The 16,891-nt window shown below is 31.6% G+C and overlaps 1 protein-coding gene across 3 annotated transcripts in view; it reads right to left on the bottom strand.

The window, feature by feature from the left end:
* The window catches only part of LOC118202604 (phospholipase ABHD3-like), a 178,091-nt gene that overhangs the window by 39,804 nt on the left and 121,396 nt on the right, over positions 1-16,891 (bottom strand). For all 3 annotated transcript variants that reach the window (XR_015038854.1, XM_085808892.1, XM_085808893.1), the window contains one exon: positions 7,736-7,787. Coding sequence is in view for 2 of the 3 variants with exons in the window: in XM_085808892.1 (XP_085665018.1) it covers positions 7,736-7,787 (52 nt within the window). In the remaining variant the exon portion in view is untranslated. The remainder of the gene's footprint in view (positions 1-7,735; positions 7,788-16,891) is intronic.

Raw genomic sequence — 16,891 nt, 5'->3', positions numbered from 1 at the left:
CTATGTTGGAAAGCTAATCAGCAGTATTCTTTAGGACGAAATATATTCGCTAAGTATGACAAAACTTTCCCTTCAAATAGAGTAACAGTCTTATTAGTTGAAAGTTTTGAGCCATAATGGCTGTTTTTAATGGTACAAGCCTAATAGGCTACAAGGGCGAAGGTTGTTACAAATTTTCAAGCTCCCATACTGAGTAAAAGTTTAGCTAGTAAAAGCTTAGAAATATTTAAATTTTTAATAATTTTATAAAAATGGATTATGTAGTAAGTAATTTTGAAATTATTTTTGCTTATGTTTATAATTATTTGTAACTAAATACGTGATTTTCATCTAGACTAGACTTTTTCACTGTTTAAACTTGCACCTTATGTTTACATACTTTTTTCATTAATTTCATTTTAATATTTTTACTTAATGTATATAGTTTTAAATTTGGAAGACTGAATTAACGTAGGGGAATGTTTCTGAGCTAATTGAGAATTAATTTTATGTATAAATTAAAATATTCTCTCACATGGTCTAGAAAAACAGAAATATTATTCAGCATTCTGCAGTTATTGAAAGGTCTAGGGAAGGAAGATTTTTATCCCCTGAAGATGTCAGTCTAGCTTCATTAAGTCACTGATAATTAATTTTATGTATTTATAATCTTTATGTATTTTGATTTAATTCAATTTAAACTTCAAATTCAGTTAACCTTTGTTGCTTTAATTATCTTACAATAGTTTTTTATGCAACTTAATATATTATTCAAATTTAATAATTTATGATTTTATTAATTAAATGCCCACGATTTTTATCTATAAATTTCTATACTAATTTATTAATTTATTCTCTACTATATTACTAATCTACAATTTTATTAATTAATTTTAATTATATATAGATAAAATTTTTATAACAGTATTTATTTGATGTACTAGGTCATATTACACCAGTATATAACTGTATTTACATGGTTGCTATATAATTGGGTTTGAGTTTGAATACCAGAGAAAACTTAGATTCTTGAGCACTGGGACTAACCCTGTAAAACCATTGGTGAAGTTCTAGTATTGTTACGTAATGTGTTACATTTCAAACAATGGCTAGCTCAGAAAGGTTTCATAAATCATCTACACAATGAATTAACAGTTATCTTATGATAAATGGAGCACTTCAAATCTTTTAAACTTAAGGAAAAAGGTTCATTTACACTTATGTACAAGCTAAATGACTAAGAACTATCTATGTAACTACATCGTGCAAATATCGTCCCTAGCTCTTTGAACCGAAACTCTTCGTTTTTCTGTGGCATCCCATGACATCAGTCTCTATCTGGCCTTTGATTCGTTGGCATAGTGATGCCATTCCCAACAAGTATCCTGTCCACTTCTTCCTGACCTGTCCTGCATTCGTGTACCGTATTAATTACTTGTCAAGTACACTTATTTTCATGTGAGCTACATCAGAATGCTTCTAACAGTATTGTAACAATGTATATATGTATCTGCACCGGGAACATGAAATCGACTGTGAAATAATTGAAAGCTGAGAAAAATGTCACCAATTAAACTAAACAGAATATGCACTGTGCTCAACATATGGTAGCTCAACACATTCACTGCCGATCATGCACTGGCATGTGATTCACATTATTGCTGAAGAACTAGTCATGCTCCGGCATGTAGTGTGAGGTGATGTTTCAGGTGCCAGTCAGCACTAGTGCTAATAAAGCATTGTCTCATTGTTTATTTTCAAGTTCAATTGGCATTATGTTTTGAATACGTATGTTGGCATTGGCGTGGAGTGAAAGTTAGAAACTAGTTGTAAATGTATGTGGTTTGGAATGAAAACGAAATTTCATTTCCGAATCAGATTCTGAAATATGTAGTTTGCAATAAATATTATTATTGCAACTATCTTATAATAAATTCATTTGTAATATATATACAATATCTATATCTGTTTGTGATATAATTTCACGAAAAAATAATGGATACTATTACTTATTTTGATTCATTTTTAAAAATGCCACGTGCCAGTGAATAATGTGTCACTGCAGAAATAATTTTATCCCTAATGCCAAACACAAGGTGCTGAATGGTGCTGAATATTCATAAAATTCTATGCTTAAAGGCTTAGTAATCAATGTGGTACACATAATAACTTTTTATTACATCTTTTAAATGATATTTCTTATAATAAGGAAGTCAGAATATGGGTACAATCTATTTCTATGGCACAGCATTAGTTATCAACACAACCTCACGACCACTCACCTTAAACATGTATCCCCTTTCCTACAAACACAGCTCTTAGGGAGCATCTTGAAAGCCACTATATTGTGCTACTAAAGGTAATTGAGAAGAAAGATTTGTTTACTTTATATCTTCAGAGTAAGAATTCCCCTACTCAGGTGAGACCACAATTAAATACTCATTATCACTTCTTTGATTCCCCTTCAGATCTGAACTGAAGATTGCGATATTAGGCAGCTACAGTTTTTGATAAATAAAGATAACATCATTAATACATCTACATTCATTCGTTGCATCAAAGATTTTAGAAAAACACATTTTTAACAGTATTTCCTCTTGCTCTGCTGTTTTAAGCCACAAAAATTTTATAAAAATGTATTTAAATTCTCAAAAGTTTGGTCACTTTAGTGAACAGAACTTATCTGCCTTAAATAACACTGTACAGAGGGACATTCCCTATGGAAAAATATTAATTTACAAGGCGAAGAGGCACAGATAACATATTACAAATTTCTGCCTTCTGGGAAAATATTTTCTGATATTTTACCATCAAATTCATTATGTGAAACAAAATTGCATACTGTCATCTAACTCAGGCCTTCTTAAACGTTTTTCAGTTGTGACCCCTTTTTATCACTGAGAACTTTTACGCAACCCCAGATATTAAATATAAAGATAAATATCCTCCCTTAAATAATTTACTTCTTTGGTAAACAATAGACATATAAAAAGAAGTATTTTAAAATTTATTTTAAGCAAACAAAAATTAAAGAAAATTCTAATGAGACAGATGAACTTGTTTTCTGCTGCATAACAAATTAAATGTTGCCGTGATATTTGACACTGCTGGACATAAAGCATCTTGATCCTGTTTTAACATTGAACAACATTTGGTTTTAATTAGCGTTAAAGCTAAAAATGTAGTTTTATAAAAATACATGGTGCTGAACGAGAGAAGAACATTTAATGCCATTTCAGAAATAATGAGAAATCTAGTTCTAACACTGATCCAGAATCCATCAAGGATTTTTGTGAAAACTCATGCTTTAGGTTTGAATCGCTAGATAGCTTTATAAATTCTTTTGCACTTTATATAAAAGGTAATTAATATCAATTAATGTAACTTCTTTAAAAGTCTCATGAATGCAGTTTCTTTAAAGTCAACTATCGAATTGAATTTTCGTGACCCCAAAATTTCATTTTGCGACCCATGGTTTAAGAAACACTTATCTAACTCAGGGTTTCTTAAACTTTTTTCAGTTGCGACCCCTTTTTATCACTGAGATTTTTTTCGCTACCCCCACGACCCCATAATATTTACAAAAATTTTGTGTTACCCTATAATTATTGTGCAAATCCGACACTGTGAGTGAAACTGTCAATTATTTTTCACTTGTACTATAATATACTATTGCAGTTTTAGGTCATTAACTTTAATTTCTAATTTTAAGACATAGAACAATGTGTAAATTTTAAATAAGTAACAGATGAAATGACAGCATCACGTGCAAAGTAAGGAAAATGAACGTTTCTATTATAAAAAGAATGCATCGAAATATATTCGTTCTTTTTGTCTGTATTGTCTTATCATTATCTATTTTCAGATACTTTGTGTAAAAATATTTGGAAATTGTAAAATTATTATAATAAGAAATATTAAAACTGCTAAAATTTTTGGTGACCCCTAGCGGCAGGTCCCGCAACAACTTTGGGAGTCGCGTCCCACAGTTTAAGAAACCCTGATCTAACTGATAGCTTGAGAAAAATCACATAAAAAATAATGAATTAAACAGAATACAAATAGTCATCAATTTTACAATTAGCAATGAAAGTTAAAATTATTCCATTTTAACACGTTGACTGCCACGACAATTTTCGGATTCTGGTCCGACAAGCCAAATTGATTTAATTATATTATATTATTAAAAATACTAATTGTGATTTATAACAATCATTAAAAAGTTTACAGGATTTTTTTTTAAGAGAAAAGGGTCCTATGATTTATCTCGAAGTCGGCTTTTATTAAACAAAGCTCTTCATAGAAGCCCACTACAAGTTGATTCGTACAGACATGCTTCGACTTAGTGCCTCAGTACAGCTAAAACAAGCATTAAGCGAGTAACTCAGTGGTACAAAAGTGGCAAATCAAGAAGCTACGAGATAACTTGTATTGGGCGTCCTGAAGAAGAGCGCTAATACGAGTTATCTCGTGTTGGGCAGTCAACACGTTAAGCTCACTAATACAATAGTGATAAAACAGAATGATTTTGCATCTACTTTTGAGCAGCAGTTTCTGAAAGTTAAGAAATTTTTAATCTACCAACGTTTTAAAAATAAAATACCAATTACAATTTCAGTTGTTTCGTATTCAACATATTTGTCCCAGTATATGCAAAAGTTAAGCAAATAAATCATTTTTCAATGCTTCTACACACTAGCAATTTTATGAATTTATTTTCTAACTTTCTCACAGCAGTTATCTACATTCACTGGGGATAATCAGTTTTTTTTCCTCTCTGTATTTGTTATGATAATATATCATTTACAAGCAAAATGTAACTAATTATTGTGAAATTTGTTTTCAATTCTATGATTTGATACAATGAGAGTAAAACTCTACATTTGAATTTTGTGAATCAGGCAAAGAAACATGAATATTTTTTCCAACCCAGATCACAAATACACCATTAATTAAAAGTTAAAATTATCAGTATTGAAAAAATCAATAGATTTTTGTAATTTAAATAACAACATGAAAGATGAAAATATTAAAAGCAATACAGAACAATATATCCAAAATTAACTTTACATACACAAAAGTAATGATCTTTCATTAAGTAACAATATAATTTGATCTGGTAATTACAATTGCAACACTAACAGAAAGAAGAAAAAACACAAATAGGTTCATTTTACAGATTTTTTATAATACAATATCAAATTATTAAAATTTCAGGTATGTTGGACATACAGAATATGGCACAATCAGTATGAAATGCAGCCATTATAATCAGAAATAACCATAGATGCTCACAGGGAGGTGGGGCAAATGGGACACTTACGTAATCCTGAATCAAGTAAAATATATATGTTGTTCTTAATGCAATAATATACCATGTAATATATTTGTGAACCCATTCAAGTTAAATAATTAAATACAAAATCATCAGTACAATTTTCAATCTCTAGCCTTCCCAGGACATTTTCTGCAGATGCTCACAACAATAATTGCTTTTTACAAAGAGGCATAGAGTTGAATGGACTTTGGTTGGTACTTTAGGATTAGGCAGTCTAAGCATCTATATAATATGTTGCTTGATTTCATCACTTGTAACTGCATGTGGTCTTTATTATGTCATTGCGTGTGACATTAGAGATAAGTGCTCAATCAAGGAATGACTTGTGAATGCCAAGAAAGAACCACAACCTGATATATGTCAAGAAATATACAGTATATAGTGGTTACCTATGCAGACTGCCATACCTATGGGCCTGGCTTCATATCCTGGAGAAGGCATGGATGTTTGTACATATATAGTATCTGTGCAGCAAGAAGGTACTCAAAGTATATAGGGAAGCAAACACCGTCTTAAGCGTTTGGCATTAGTGGAAAAGTGCTGGGAGACCACCGAACTGCCCGAGGTCTGCATCAAAACTGGGAAGAAGTTTAATAATTAGCAAGGTCCAGCGATTACTAATATATCTTTGGGAATGCAGAGAAGTTGGTCTTGCTTCAATCTGTACCTGTATATAAAGTAATAAAATTAAATGGATAAATCTCAAGATGGCCACGTGAGACAAGAGGCTGTGGGAAGTCTCACAAAAGATGCATTCAACAACATGGATATAAGAAAATTTCAATTGCTATCTCCAACACAAACTCAACTATAGCCACAAATACAAAGAAAAGGAATTGCATCAAGATTCGAATAGTTTCTCAGGGAAGTCATTTGCATTACATATTTCCTCATGTGTATACCAATATAATTTGTTCAAACCCATCCATAAACAGACACACCAGACCTTTCTTACATCTCTCTTCAAAAGAAATATTACAAACACATATTGTGAAGCATTTGGCTACAAAAAGGATGACCCAGAACATTACCTAGCCAAAATTTACCAAGCCAAAGCTTTCATATAAAGTGCCTGAGCACCAATACCCAAACCATGAACAAATATGTTGTATAAACTGCACTTCCCCCAGGGGAAAACTTTAGAATATTATCCAACAAGATCTCCTCTTCACATGGATGGACTTGAGTTCTCATTGCAACAGCATGAAGTTCATAAGCATAGTATCTCAATAACATCAATAACAATAGCAAGTAAATGAAATATTTAAAACATGTACTCAGGCATTCACACAAGGCATCAGATAGTTTGCAAACTACAGTTATGAGTAAACTCTAGATACCACCATCTCATGTTGTGGCACCAGGGGTGGTCTGTTCATGAGACAGGTTCATGCTTTAGATGTGAAATATGCTGAGACAATACTTGCTCAGTTAACACCATCTCCTATACTTTAACTTGTGAGTCACCAAAGCATCAGGTGTCGAATGCAACAACTGATCATGTATTGTCCTGCTGGAAGATGAATCTATGTTACTCTTGAAGATATCGTAGGCTAATTGTTAACTTTGATGCATCTGTAATATAATGCTGAATAGTCAGGATGCCAGATATGCACGTCAGACACAAGCAAGATTTATATCCAATTACATCCCCTACTCCAAATCTCAGTGCTGAACCAGTATGATGAAGCATAAAGGTGAAGATTTCCCTAAAATACTTCCTTCAATACAGCCATTCACACTTAGGTTGACTATGATCTGGGGCTGATTATTATACAGAACAAGGATTCATATGAGGAAAAAAATCCACGCTATTCATATGTCCATGCATATATGTCCAATCCAGGCCATTTGCAACAAGTTATCTGTCCTCATGGCCCGGGACCCATAAGTTAAATATTTGCATAAAACTGATCAGATTTCAACCAATAAGTACAGTAAAGTGGTGGTACATTATTATTCTGCAATTAAATTTAGACACATGTTGCCGTAGGCTATGCTTTCTACATGAGGCACACCTTAAGCTTTCAGTCCAATGAACGAGAAAACATAATTCTTGTACGGAAAATCCATCATTTGTTATTCTCTAACACAATTCTAAGTGAAATTACAGGCACCCATTATTCCCATATACGTGCTGTGAAGCTATTTTTTTACAGAACCTTGCTATTATACAAAATTTACACTGAACAGATGATTCCTTCATAGTGCTGCAATTTTAATAGCTAAAAACATAGTTACATGGAGAGGTTAGACCTATTTTTCTTTAAGATCAGAGCAATAGAATTTAAAGCCAATTCTGGTGCAAAATGATAATAAGTACAACTGACATGTAAATAATCAAAAGAGTAAAATCTAAATAAAAGGGGGATGTTAGAAATCTTATTACACAAACAAAACAAAAAGACAATTGCTTACTTTTAAAACGTAATCCACATCAATGTTCACTGATCTAAACATCTGTTTGTGCCTGATGGGGAAATTAAATGCTCATGAGAAACTTAAACATTAAAAATATTTAGGCAAAATAACAAAGACTGCCACTTGCAGTTTAATAGCAAAGAATATTATTCAAATTTTACAGATTTACATAATGACAATATAAATGAAATATTAAACCAGAACAGAAAAAAAACCTTAACGCTGTTGATCTATAAAAGAATGATTTTAAAATAAAACTAATAAGTATAATAAAGAAATGAAAAACAATTAACGATTTGTGCCACATTTAGTTCAAATCATTGAACTACATAAAGCCCAAAAATTCTCCATACTTGTTAACCTACAACACTCAAAAATCAGATTTCTTTTAAAGAAAACATAAGATTTTTCTCAGTAACAAAAACATTTTTAAATGATAAAAATATACCTTTTATTAAAGAATTAACTTTAAATAGTTACTAACTCTTAAATGCAAACAGTACATTCTGCATTAATAACTTTTTGTCCTTTATATCCACAGAAAAAATGAATTGTTCATTTTTTTTTAATCGAACTCATGCTGTTCTTGTATACGCACATGTTTGAGAATATTGGCCTTTCCATGTGAAATTGAAAAATCGCAATGACAAACGGTATATATCGCAAACGTATTGCATTTCCAGGGTTAGTAGCCACATTTCAGTTAAAAAAATAAGCACCTGTCTAATAATAACATATATACACAACTGCATAATCTTAAAAGAAAAATTAGAATTGTAATTTAAAATATGAAAAAATTCAGTATTAAGAGAGAATGAGCATTACTCAACCATGGAAAACAATTACTTTTTTTTTTTAATTTTAAATAACAGCTCAGTTTACAGAACTAGTTTACAATGAGAGAAAAAAAAGAACTATGCAGAACTAAACTATATTACAAGATTCAATAATGAGATTTCAGTTCAAAATAGAGAAAATAAATAATAACAAGCCATATTTATTATATTCACACAAACTACAAACTACAGAAAAAAAAAGGGAACAAAATTATTTATGCTTATGAACGAGTAACAATATTTTTATTTTTGACTTTTTTTTTGTCTCTTTTCATTAATGTCTGAATCCAGTAATCCAGTTCTCTAAACAGAGTTTGTTCTTCACAAATAGTTTTTAACATTTCATTAGATTTATTTAGAAGATTCAAGTCTTTTGTAACTTCAGCCTTTTCAACAAGTTCATTTGCTTCTTTTTCAAGCACTTAGACTTCTCTTTCCTTCAATTTATCTGTTGATTCTGCTTTTCTTTTTTTTTTTCTTGAATATTTTTTCTTTCTCCTGCTCTTCCAAATATTACCAATACAACATGAGCTGATGAAGCTACCACTCTCATCTCTTTTGTAATTGATATATTGTGAATCCCATCAGCATGTTTCCCATAATCACAAACTATACACTGGGCAATGTATGAATTCCCCCCACCCAGATTTTCTGTTTCTATATTTTTATTGATACTAAATCTTCATTCAACAGAGGCTTACCCATGGGCAATAATGAAGATCATTTTAAATGTTCCCATAATTTGAAGTATTTTTCATTAAAGTATCCAATCTCATTTTTTTCAAATGATAGGTTTTTAATTCTGTAAGGTATGCCTGGATAACAATTTCTATGAAATTGGAATATTCCAAAAGAACAAAAGAATGTTACCGCATTCTTCGGCTGCAATGGGATCTTTTTGAGAAAAATGCATCATCATCATGTTACATAACTATTTCAGTGATGAACTGGTTTTTAACATATACTCTTCTTTTATAATTTTGAAATGCTGCAAAAGTTGTTTTACTAATTTGAGTAAATCAAAAGCAAAAAAATGAACAAGTGTTTCATCACTTTGGTACAATTCCAAAAATGGTTTGACTAATTCAGCCACACAAATGGAAAAAAAAAAATTACAATTTTACAAGCATTAAATCGTCTTAAATTGCATCTCTTATTATTTCATATGATTTGCAAATTATTTTTTGCATTAATTAAATTCCATTCTCAATTAGCTTGACATAACCTGTTATATCTCCCCAAATTTCAAATGCACGCAAACATACTGGCACATTCACTAGCCAGTTATGGTTACAAAATTTCAATGGCAAAGTCTTTTGCACACACACACTGTTAAAAAAACCTTCTGGAAGTTCTGGAGAATCTTTGAATGGATGGTACAGTGCTCCTAAAATAGAAGGTATATCTCAGCTTGCAGATGATGCTCCTTTACAGAAAGCATTGTTCAAAATAAGTAAGCCACAATGACCAATACATATCATTCAGTGCCATATTCCTTTTTCAGTTCATTTTGGAAGGTTCCATAAAAATTCAATTTACAGCTGGCTCATCCATACTTATTTCTAGCAGCTTTTTTATATTTAGTTTTTAACTGCCATTTGAAAATTTTCAAAAAAATTAGCAGCTGTTGCATGTCCCATGAGAACAGATGTCAAAAATCGAGTTACAACTTTATTTTGATCAGACTGCCAATATCTTTACATGCAAATCTTGCTTTTTTTTTTTTTTTTTTTTTTTTTTTTTTTTTTTTTTTTGTTTTATTTATTTTTTTTTTTAATTTTATTGTTAAGTCTTGTCATAAATGGTGGTACAATTATTTGAGACAGTCATGCTGCTTTTAATATAATAATTTAATTTATATAATAAGCCATTTTGAACAATAATAGATAAAGCGTAGCTGGACAAGGAACTATGATAACAAAACAGATCGTTAATCAAATCAATCTTCTTCGAATCTATATTAACAACAGAAAAAACATTATTTATTGCTATCAGTTACCAGATTGGCAGCGTTGAGTTGTAGTAGGCAGGTCACCAAATCAAATAACAAGATAAAGTGGGATAGATTCTTAAATTCGTCATACATGAGACTCTGAAAATATGGTGTTAATCACAAGCGTCTTGCTATAACACTGTCAGGGAACATACTTAAAAGAAGTTTGCCCATATCACTGCTAAATCTATAAGAGTAATGACTTGTCACCACTTTCAAACAATGCAAAATTTCAGCTTCCAAAACATACTCTGAAGCTCCTACAGCATCATCTAACATATTTGAATTTCAGGCAGAACAAATAATACTTGGAGAACTGGAAGGTGAAACACTAACAGGAGGATTTGATTCTGGGAAGAAGCTTGTTATTCCACCAACAGTTGTATTTTGCCTTTCAGAAATTTTTTATGCTTGGCACCTAAAAATAAATACAATTTATTGTACATTTATTTATTTTCCCACTCATATTAATATTTAAACAATTTAACTAAAATAAAAATTCTGAACATTTTCTGAATTTTCATTATATAACAGTTTTCCCTTAAAAGCTATTGCAAGCAAAGTAATTTAAGTGAAAATAAGTAAAAAGAGGAACATTTCTGAAATCAAACGGCGAGAAATTGCTTCATGCAATCACCCTTTAACAGTAAAAGCTTAACTAACTGGCACATTCAGCAATTGCAGAATATCTGAAAATTCTGGATAGTAGAGCATAATTGGAAAAAGAGGGGGTAGCCTGTAGCTGTTTCTTAGATATTTTTTGGCTAAATAATGCCTTTCACATTTCAATATGTGCATCATATAAAAATAGCCCAATAGAACTGAAAAAATATTCTGCTTAGCAAGCACAGTAACTCTTTTTAAGTGCTCATAAACAAATCTCAGACTGAATATCAAAATTAATTATCTTTGCAAAATATCACAAACGTTATTGCACAATACGTGCGCCTTAATTCTTCCACACATGATATTATGCAATCTGAAACAACAGCTGCCGATACACGGAGAATAAGTAACTAAATAAAGGAAAAGAAAGAGACTTACCAACCTGGAGTGCTTTTCATTCTAATTTTGAACAGATCACGTTAAATTTCCAGAACAGAATCAATCTTCAATTGGGTTGGTAGACTGCAGAAATTTTAATCCTATTCAATCCAGATAGGAAAGTGACAAAAACAAGTCTGTTGCTGGTTTTACTGCAAACTGTAAAGGTTTTAATATTCAAAATTTTTTGGAGAAAGGGGAGAACCCCACACACACTTCCGTACTATATAATGCATCGGTAAAAAAATTGAAAATGTAAACCCAAAATTCCCAACTTGAAGATACATGTGAAATACAGAAATAATGGGAAGGAGGGATACATATGAGTAGTATGAAAAAAGCTGTTAGAAAGCAGAAAATGAAAATTTAAATAAATAAATCAGTGGTTCATGGCAGACTTTAATTCCACACATTAGAATCAATAATAATTAACTAGAAAAAATTTACTTACGATCCATGCAACACTTTAAAGAAGACTCTCCCATGCTTGCTATGCTAATTTCAGTTTTACACCAGGAACATATGGCCTTGCAATTGTTTTCACTTTATTTAAGCCATTCCAAACATCATTCCTTAGAAAGACAATCTGTGTTAAAACACACTTACCCATTTTTTAAGTTTATCTATATTTCAGCAGTTACTGCAAATATGTCATTATAAATATTCATACATATGCTCACAATATAAGCATACCAATAATAATAAACGTGAATAAGAACTGACCATGTGGAATGAGAATGCAAATTATTAAATATTCACACGTCTAGTCTTGGGTGAAAGTAAAAGAACATAGAATGTACCGAAATTTTCTACCGCTTTTGCAATTCTTTGACCAATAGAACAACATGCACCTATCTGTATTCGCATGCATCAAAGGTTACATTAATGCAGAGAAAGGAACAAAAAGCTATTTCTGGAAGTATGATTCACCATCTCACATTCCAGATAAGGAAGAAAAGTTATCTATTTAATTTCAGCTCTGGTATTGGGGAAAAATGTGTGATCGTTTAAAAAAAAAAGCAAAAAATAAGCTCTAAAAACAAAAACAAAAATAAGTGCTTTAGAGAAAAGTAAGCAGCTATAAAGGACTTCGTATTTTATTTTCAAATATAAGGACTTATAAGTACTTGTAAGGACCGCTATGCACCCTGATTTCCTTGATGAAATAATAGAAGTCATCTCTTTACGATTTTTGAAAAAACATGAGTGTTTTACTAAAACAAAAAGATCATAATTTCTGAAACTATTTCTCGAAAGCGAATACACTCACACCCCTCAGTGAGAAGATAACAACCTCGATCTTGCTTTATGCTTATGCTATGTGCCAGATGGCACACAGTTGTGCTCAATGCTCATTGGAAAATTGGAACACAATGTTTTCAGACAAGTGCTCTCAACCACAAAGCAGAAACTTGCCATAATTTCTACTAAAACTACTTAGGTGTTCTATGTAATCTAGAGAAAAACCACGTGCTTTCAGACGTTCAAAATTCGTTTTGGGATGCAAATAACGAAGATAAGCCAAGCTATATGAAACTCATGAGAAAATAAAAAAATAAGAGATAGGAGAAATACAGTCAAAAGTTGTCAATCCGGACTCGTCGGGACTTCGGCGATTCCGGATTATAGATCATCAGTTTAAATCTGGTAAGATGGCATGCAGAAATAATAAAATTAAAAATATGAAACAGTAATTTATGAAATAAAGAACAATTATGATCTAAAGGGTATCAAAATTTACGAAAAAAAAAAGCTTAATATTTATTTGTTTATTTTATTAAACATTTCTTTCAGTGTAAGTTGTTTAAATTGCTTTGTTTTATGTGCTAATACTTTCTCCTTAATTCTATATAAACAGACATAATTTCTTGTTCAGTTACAAAGTTCTGCTGTTCAAGTCCTGTAATTGCTATGCCGAGAATACCGACTAACTTGTGAATTGAAATTTTTCGTTTTCACTAACCTTTCTGTCACTTTCTTCATGCCTTTATCCATTTTTTGCAGCAATTCCACTTTTTGTTTGATGGACATCGAAACATACTTTTGCTTTGTAGATCCTTTGGGAGCTCTAGCATCCGAAATTCTATTTGACATAATCGAAAGTTCAAGCTTACTTTTATAAAATTGCTCTAACAGTCTGCAAAAAATAATAAGCCGGATCCAATTCAAAGATTAAGGAACAACGCAAACTGCAACATTAACTGAAATAGATAATTAGTTAATTTTAGCTTATACCATCCGTTATACATTAAACGCGCATGCGTAACCATATTATGCGAATGCACACACGCATATGCACAGCCGTAAAGGTCTTATGCGCATGCGTCAACGCGACGCATGTGCAGAAAGTTTGTAGTTTTGAGGTCCAGATTATAGATCATTCCGGATTATGGGTGTCTGAATTAACGACCTTTGACTGTATGTTGTAAATCAGGTTGGCAGGAGAATGGTCAGAAATTTGAGTGTCTCGCCTAAATCAGGAGAGACTGGAGCACTGAAGTCTTTAATAATTTTGAATTTTGGATAATTATTGAAGAGCAAACAAAATTAATTAAAAATTTAGCGATGTAAAGTATATGTTATTTATTTCATAACTTTGAAAGTAAGAGATCCAGTGATTTAAAGATATGTTTTATTACAATAACTGAACCTATTTTCGAAGTTTTAAAATGAAGAATTATGAGCTAAGGTTGAAAATTATTTTAGATTAACATATCAAGAACTTATATAGGTCTTTAACATTAGTGCTAAAAAATTCACTTAATTAACAAATACATGAAAACATTTAGTAGAAGAATGAACTCGTTTATTCAGACCGACTGTTACATTAAAGATTGCAGGAATTCTGGTATATAAATTTCGGGTGGTGGATAATGACCTATCATATCAATTTTCATGCAGAACTTGTTCAAATTTACATAAAGACGTTAAAAGTGGACAGCGAACAAGAACCTTGTTCATAAAATTTATCATGAAGTCTCAATAGTATAATATTACAGTCTGGCAACTGAGAAGTCCTTGAGAAAATGAGAAATTAAATCAACTATTAACCTGTAATGTTTCAAATAAAAGTAGGTATAGTAGTTTTCAAAATTAACACTTAATATCTGTTTAAAATAAACTGCCATATCTCTCCAGCAGTTAAACGCTTGTGGCCAAACTAAGACTGTAGCCAGTTTGGAGAATGTGAATTATTTTGCAACTCAGCCTGTAGATATTATTAGGTTTTTCTGAGAATGAGAAGAGTGAAAAATCAGGCATGCCCTTGCTGGAATTAAAATCCACAGAATTTCAACTAGCTGGATGCGATATTCATTTACATTACAAAAGCACACATGGGGAAATGAAATAATTTCTTACATTCCCTCCCACCTTTAAAGGATGACTAGGAACAGGAACGAGATCCAATCAACGAAATTCAAGTGGTGACAAGTTTTCCCACCACATTTTATTTTGTGTGCCACTGTAGAGGTGATTAGGTGTTTTATTGCAGAATGTGTGAAAAATCCCCTGTACTCTCACCAAGATTTTAATCGTGGATATTTCAGTTGTCAGCTGGCTGTGCTAACTACTCAAGAAACAAGTGCACACACAAGGGAATACGTTAATTCCTTGAAAGCTTAGATGGTGACAGTTTTGGAGCCAAGGATTCGGGCTAGGATCACTCAGTGTTAAATTAAAACATCAGTTTATTTTGCTTTAATTCCACGATTAGTAGAGAAGAAGCTGTTATGCATTTTTGGTTTGAAATTTTCCTTACTAGTTATGTAATAAACCTTATACTACCTCTGAGTTACTATCAACTAGAACACTGAAAGTCATGATGGGATTCACCTCAGCTGGGTAAGCTAGAGAGTTAAAAGTAACTTTACATATTTATATTATTTTACGAACTCTTCTTTCAAAGCAATTATACACCCACTCTTCAATATAAATTACAACTAAATGCTGGTGAGTCCTGATAAATTGTATGCAAGTAAACAGCAATGTTAAATAGTTAGGGAACAGTGGTTTAATGGACATGAATCCTGGTGAGTTCTGATAAACTGCAAGTCTATGCAGGTGAACAGCAGTGCTAAAAAGTTAGGGAGCACTGGTTTAATGGACGTGGATGCTGGCGAGTTCTGATAAATTGCAATTCTAGCAGGTGAACAACAATGTTAAATAGTTGGAAAATTCTGGTTTAATGGACATTCCATTTCATGAGTACATTTTACAGCCATATGCCTTATGCCTGAGCAGATTGCCAAAAGAATTCAGTAAACATTATCTGTACCCATGGGCACTGACTGCAAGACTTCGACAACTAGCATCCAATTTTTCATGTTACATGTCCAGTTTTTCCAGTTTTTTGGCACACATTTCTGTATATATTTAAATTAGACCACATGACACACTTTCTCGAACAAGATATTAAAAGGTGGTAGTGGGCCTTTGATAGTATGGCATAAGCTTAATTAAAGCTTCCTTTCAAAATTATTGAAACAGATTTTTTTCCGCATCAGTGACTTTTTGAAGAATTCCACATCTGTAATCATTCCACATCATGTATCGACAATAAGGGGTTTGTTACACCACTACTCAATAAAGCAAACTTTTAATTACTTTCTAGTGTAAAAGCCCTAGAATACATGAATGTTACAGGCTACTAGAAATGGTTGAATGTCATCTTCAGCTAACCAGATAGAATTAATGGATTGCCATTCAGTGTGCTTCGATAAACAGACTGATTTCAGCATATTGTCAACTCAGTGCCACAGTGGATAGTAGTGTAGCACTTTATCAGACTGATATCTTTCACTTTTTTTAGAAATGAGCTTACAACAAACTACTTGAATCAGTTTTGTCAGCTTGTGAAGCTCTAATTTTATGTAATTCTGAGTTTTTTTAGTTGTAACAGATAACTGAATTGATTTACATGTTTCTAATGTATCAATGAAAATTTTTTTCATTCTTACTATTGATGATAAGTTAATATTATGCACAACTTTATGAAATTTCTAATTTATTTTTGCAGTGTTTAATTCAGAACACTGGTTTTAAAGCTACAAATTTAAGCGTAATATTAACTTGTTATCAATAGTAAGAATGGACAAATTTTTCATTAATGCTTTAATAAGATCTAAATCACATTCAGTTATCTGTCAAAATTTAAAAAACTCAGAATTACATAAAATTAGAGCTTCACAAGCTGACAATTTTTAATGTGGCTACAGTTTATAATGTGGAACTAATTTATTAGCTTTCAATAAGTTAACAGTGAACTTATAAATTCTCCGA

The sequence above is a fragment of the Stegodyphus dumicola genome, chromosome X2, assembly GCF_044657685.1.
Source record: "Stegodyphus dumicola isolate Sdum_Otavi_A_Nest chromosome X2, ASM4465768v1".
NCBI lineage: Eukaryota > Metazoa > Arthropoda > Arachnida > Araneae > Eresidae > Stegodyphus > Stegodyphus dumicola.
Note: the sequence above shows the minus strand (reverse complement) of the source record. Positions and strands in the feature narration are given on the sequence as shown.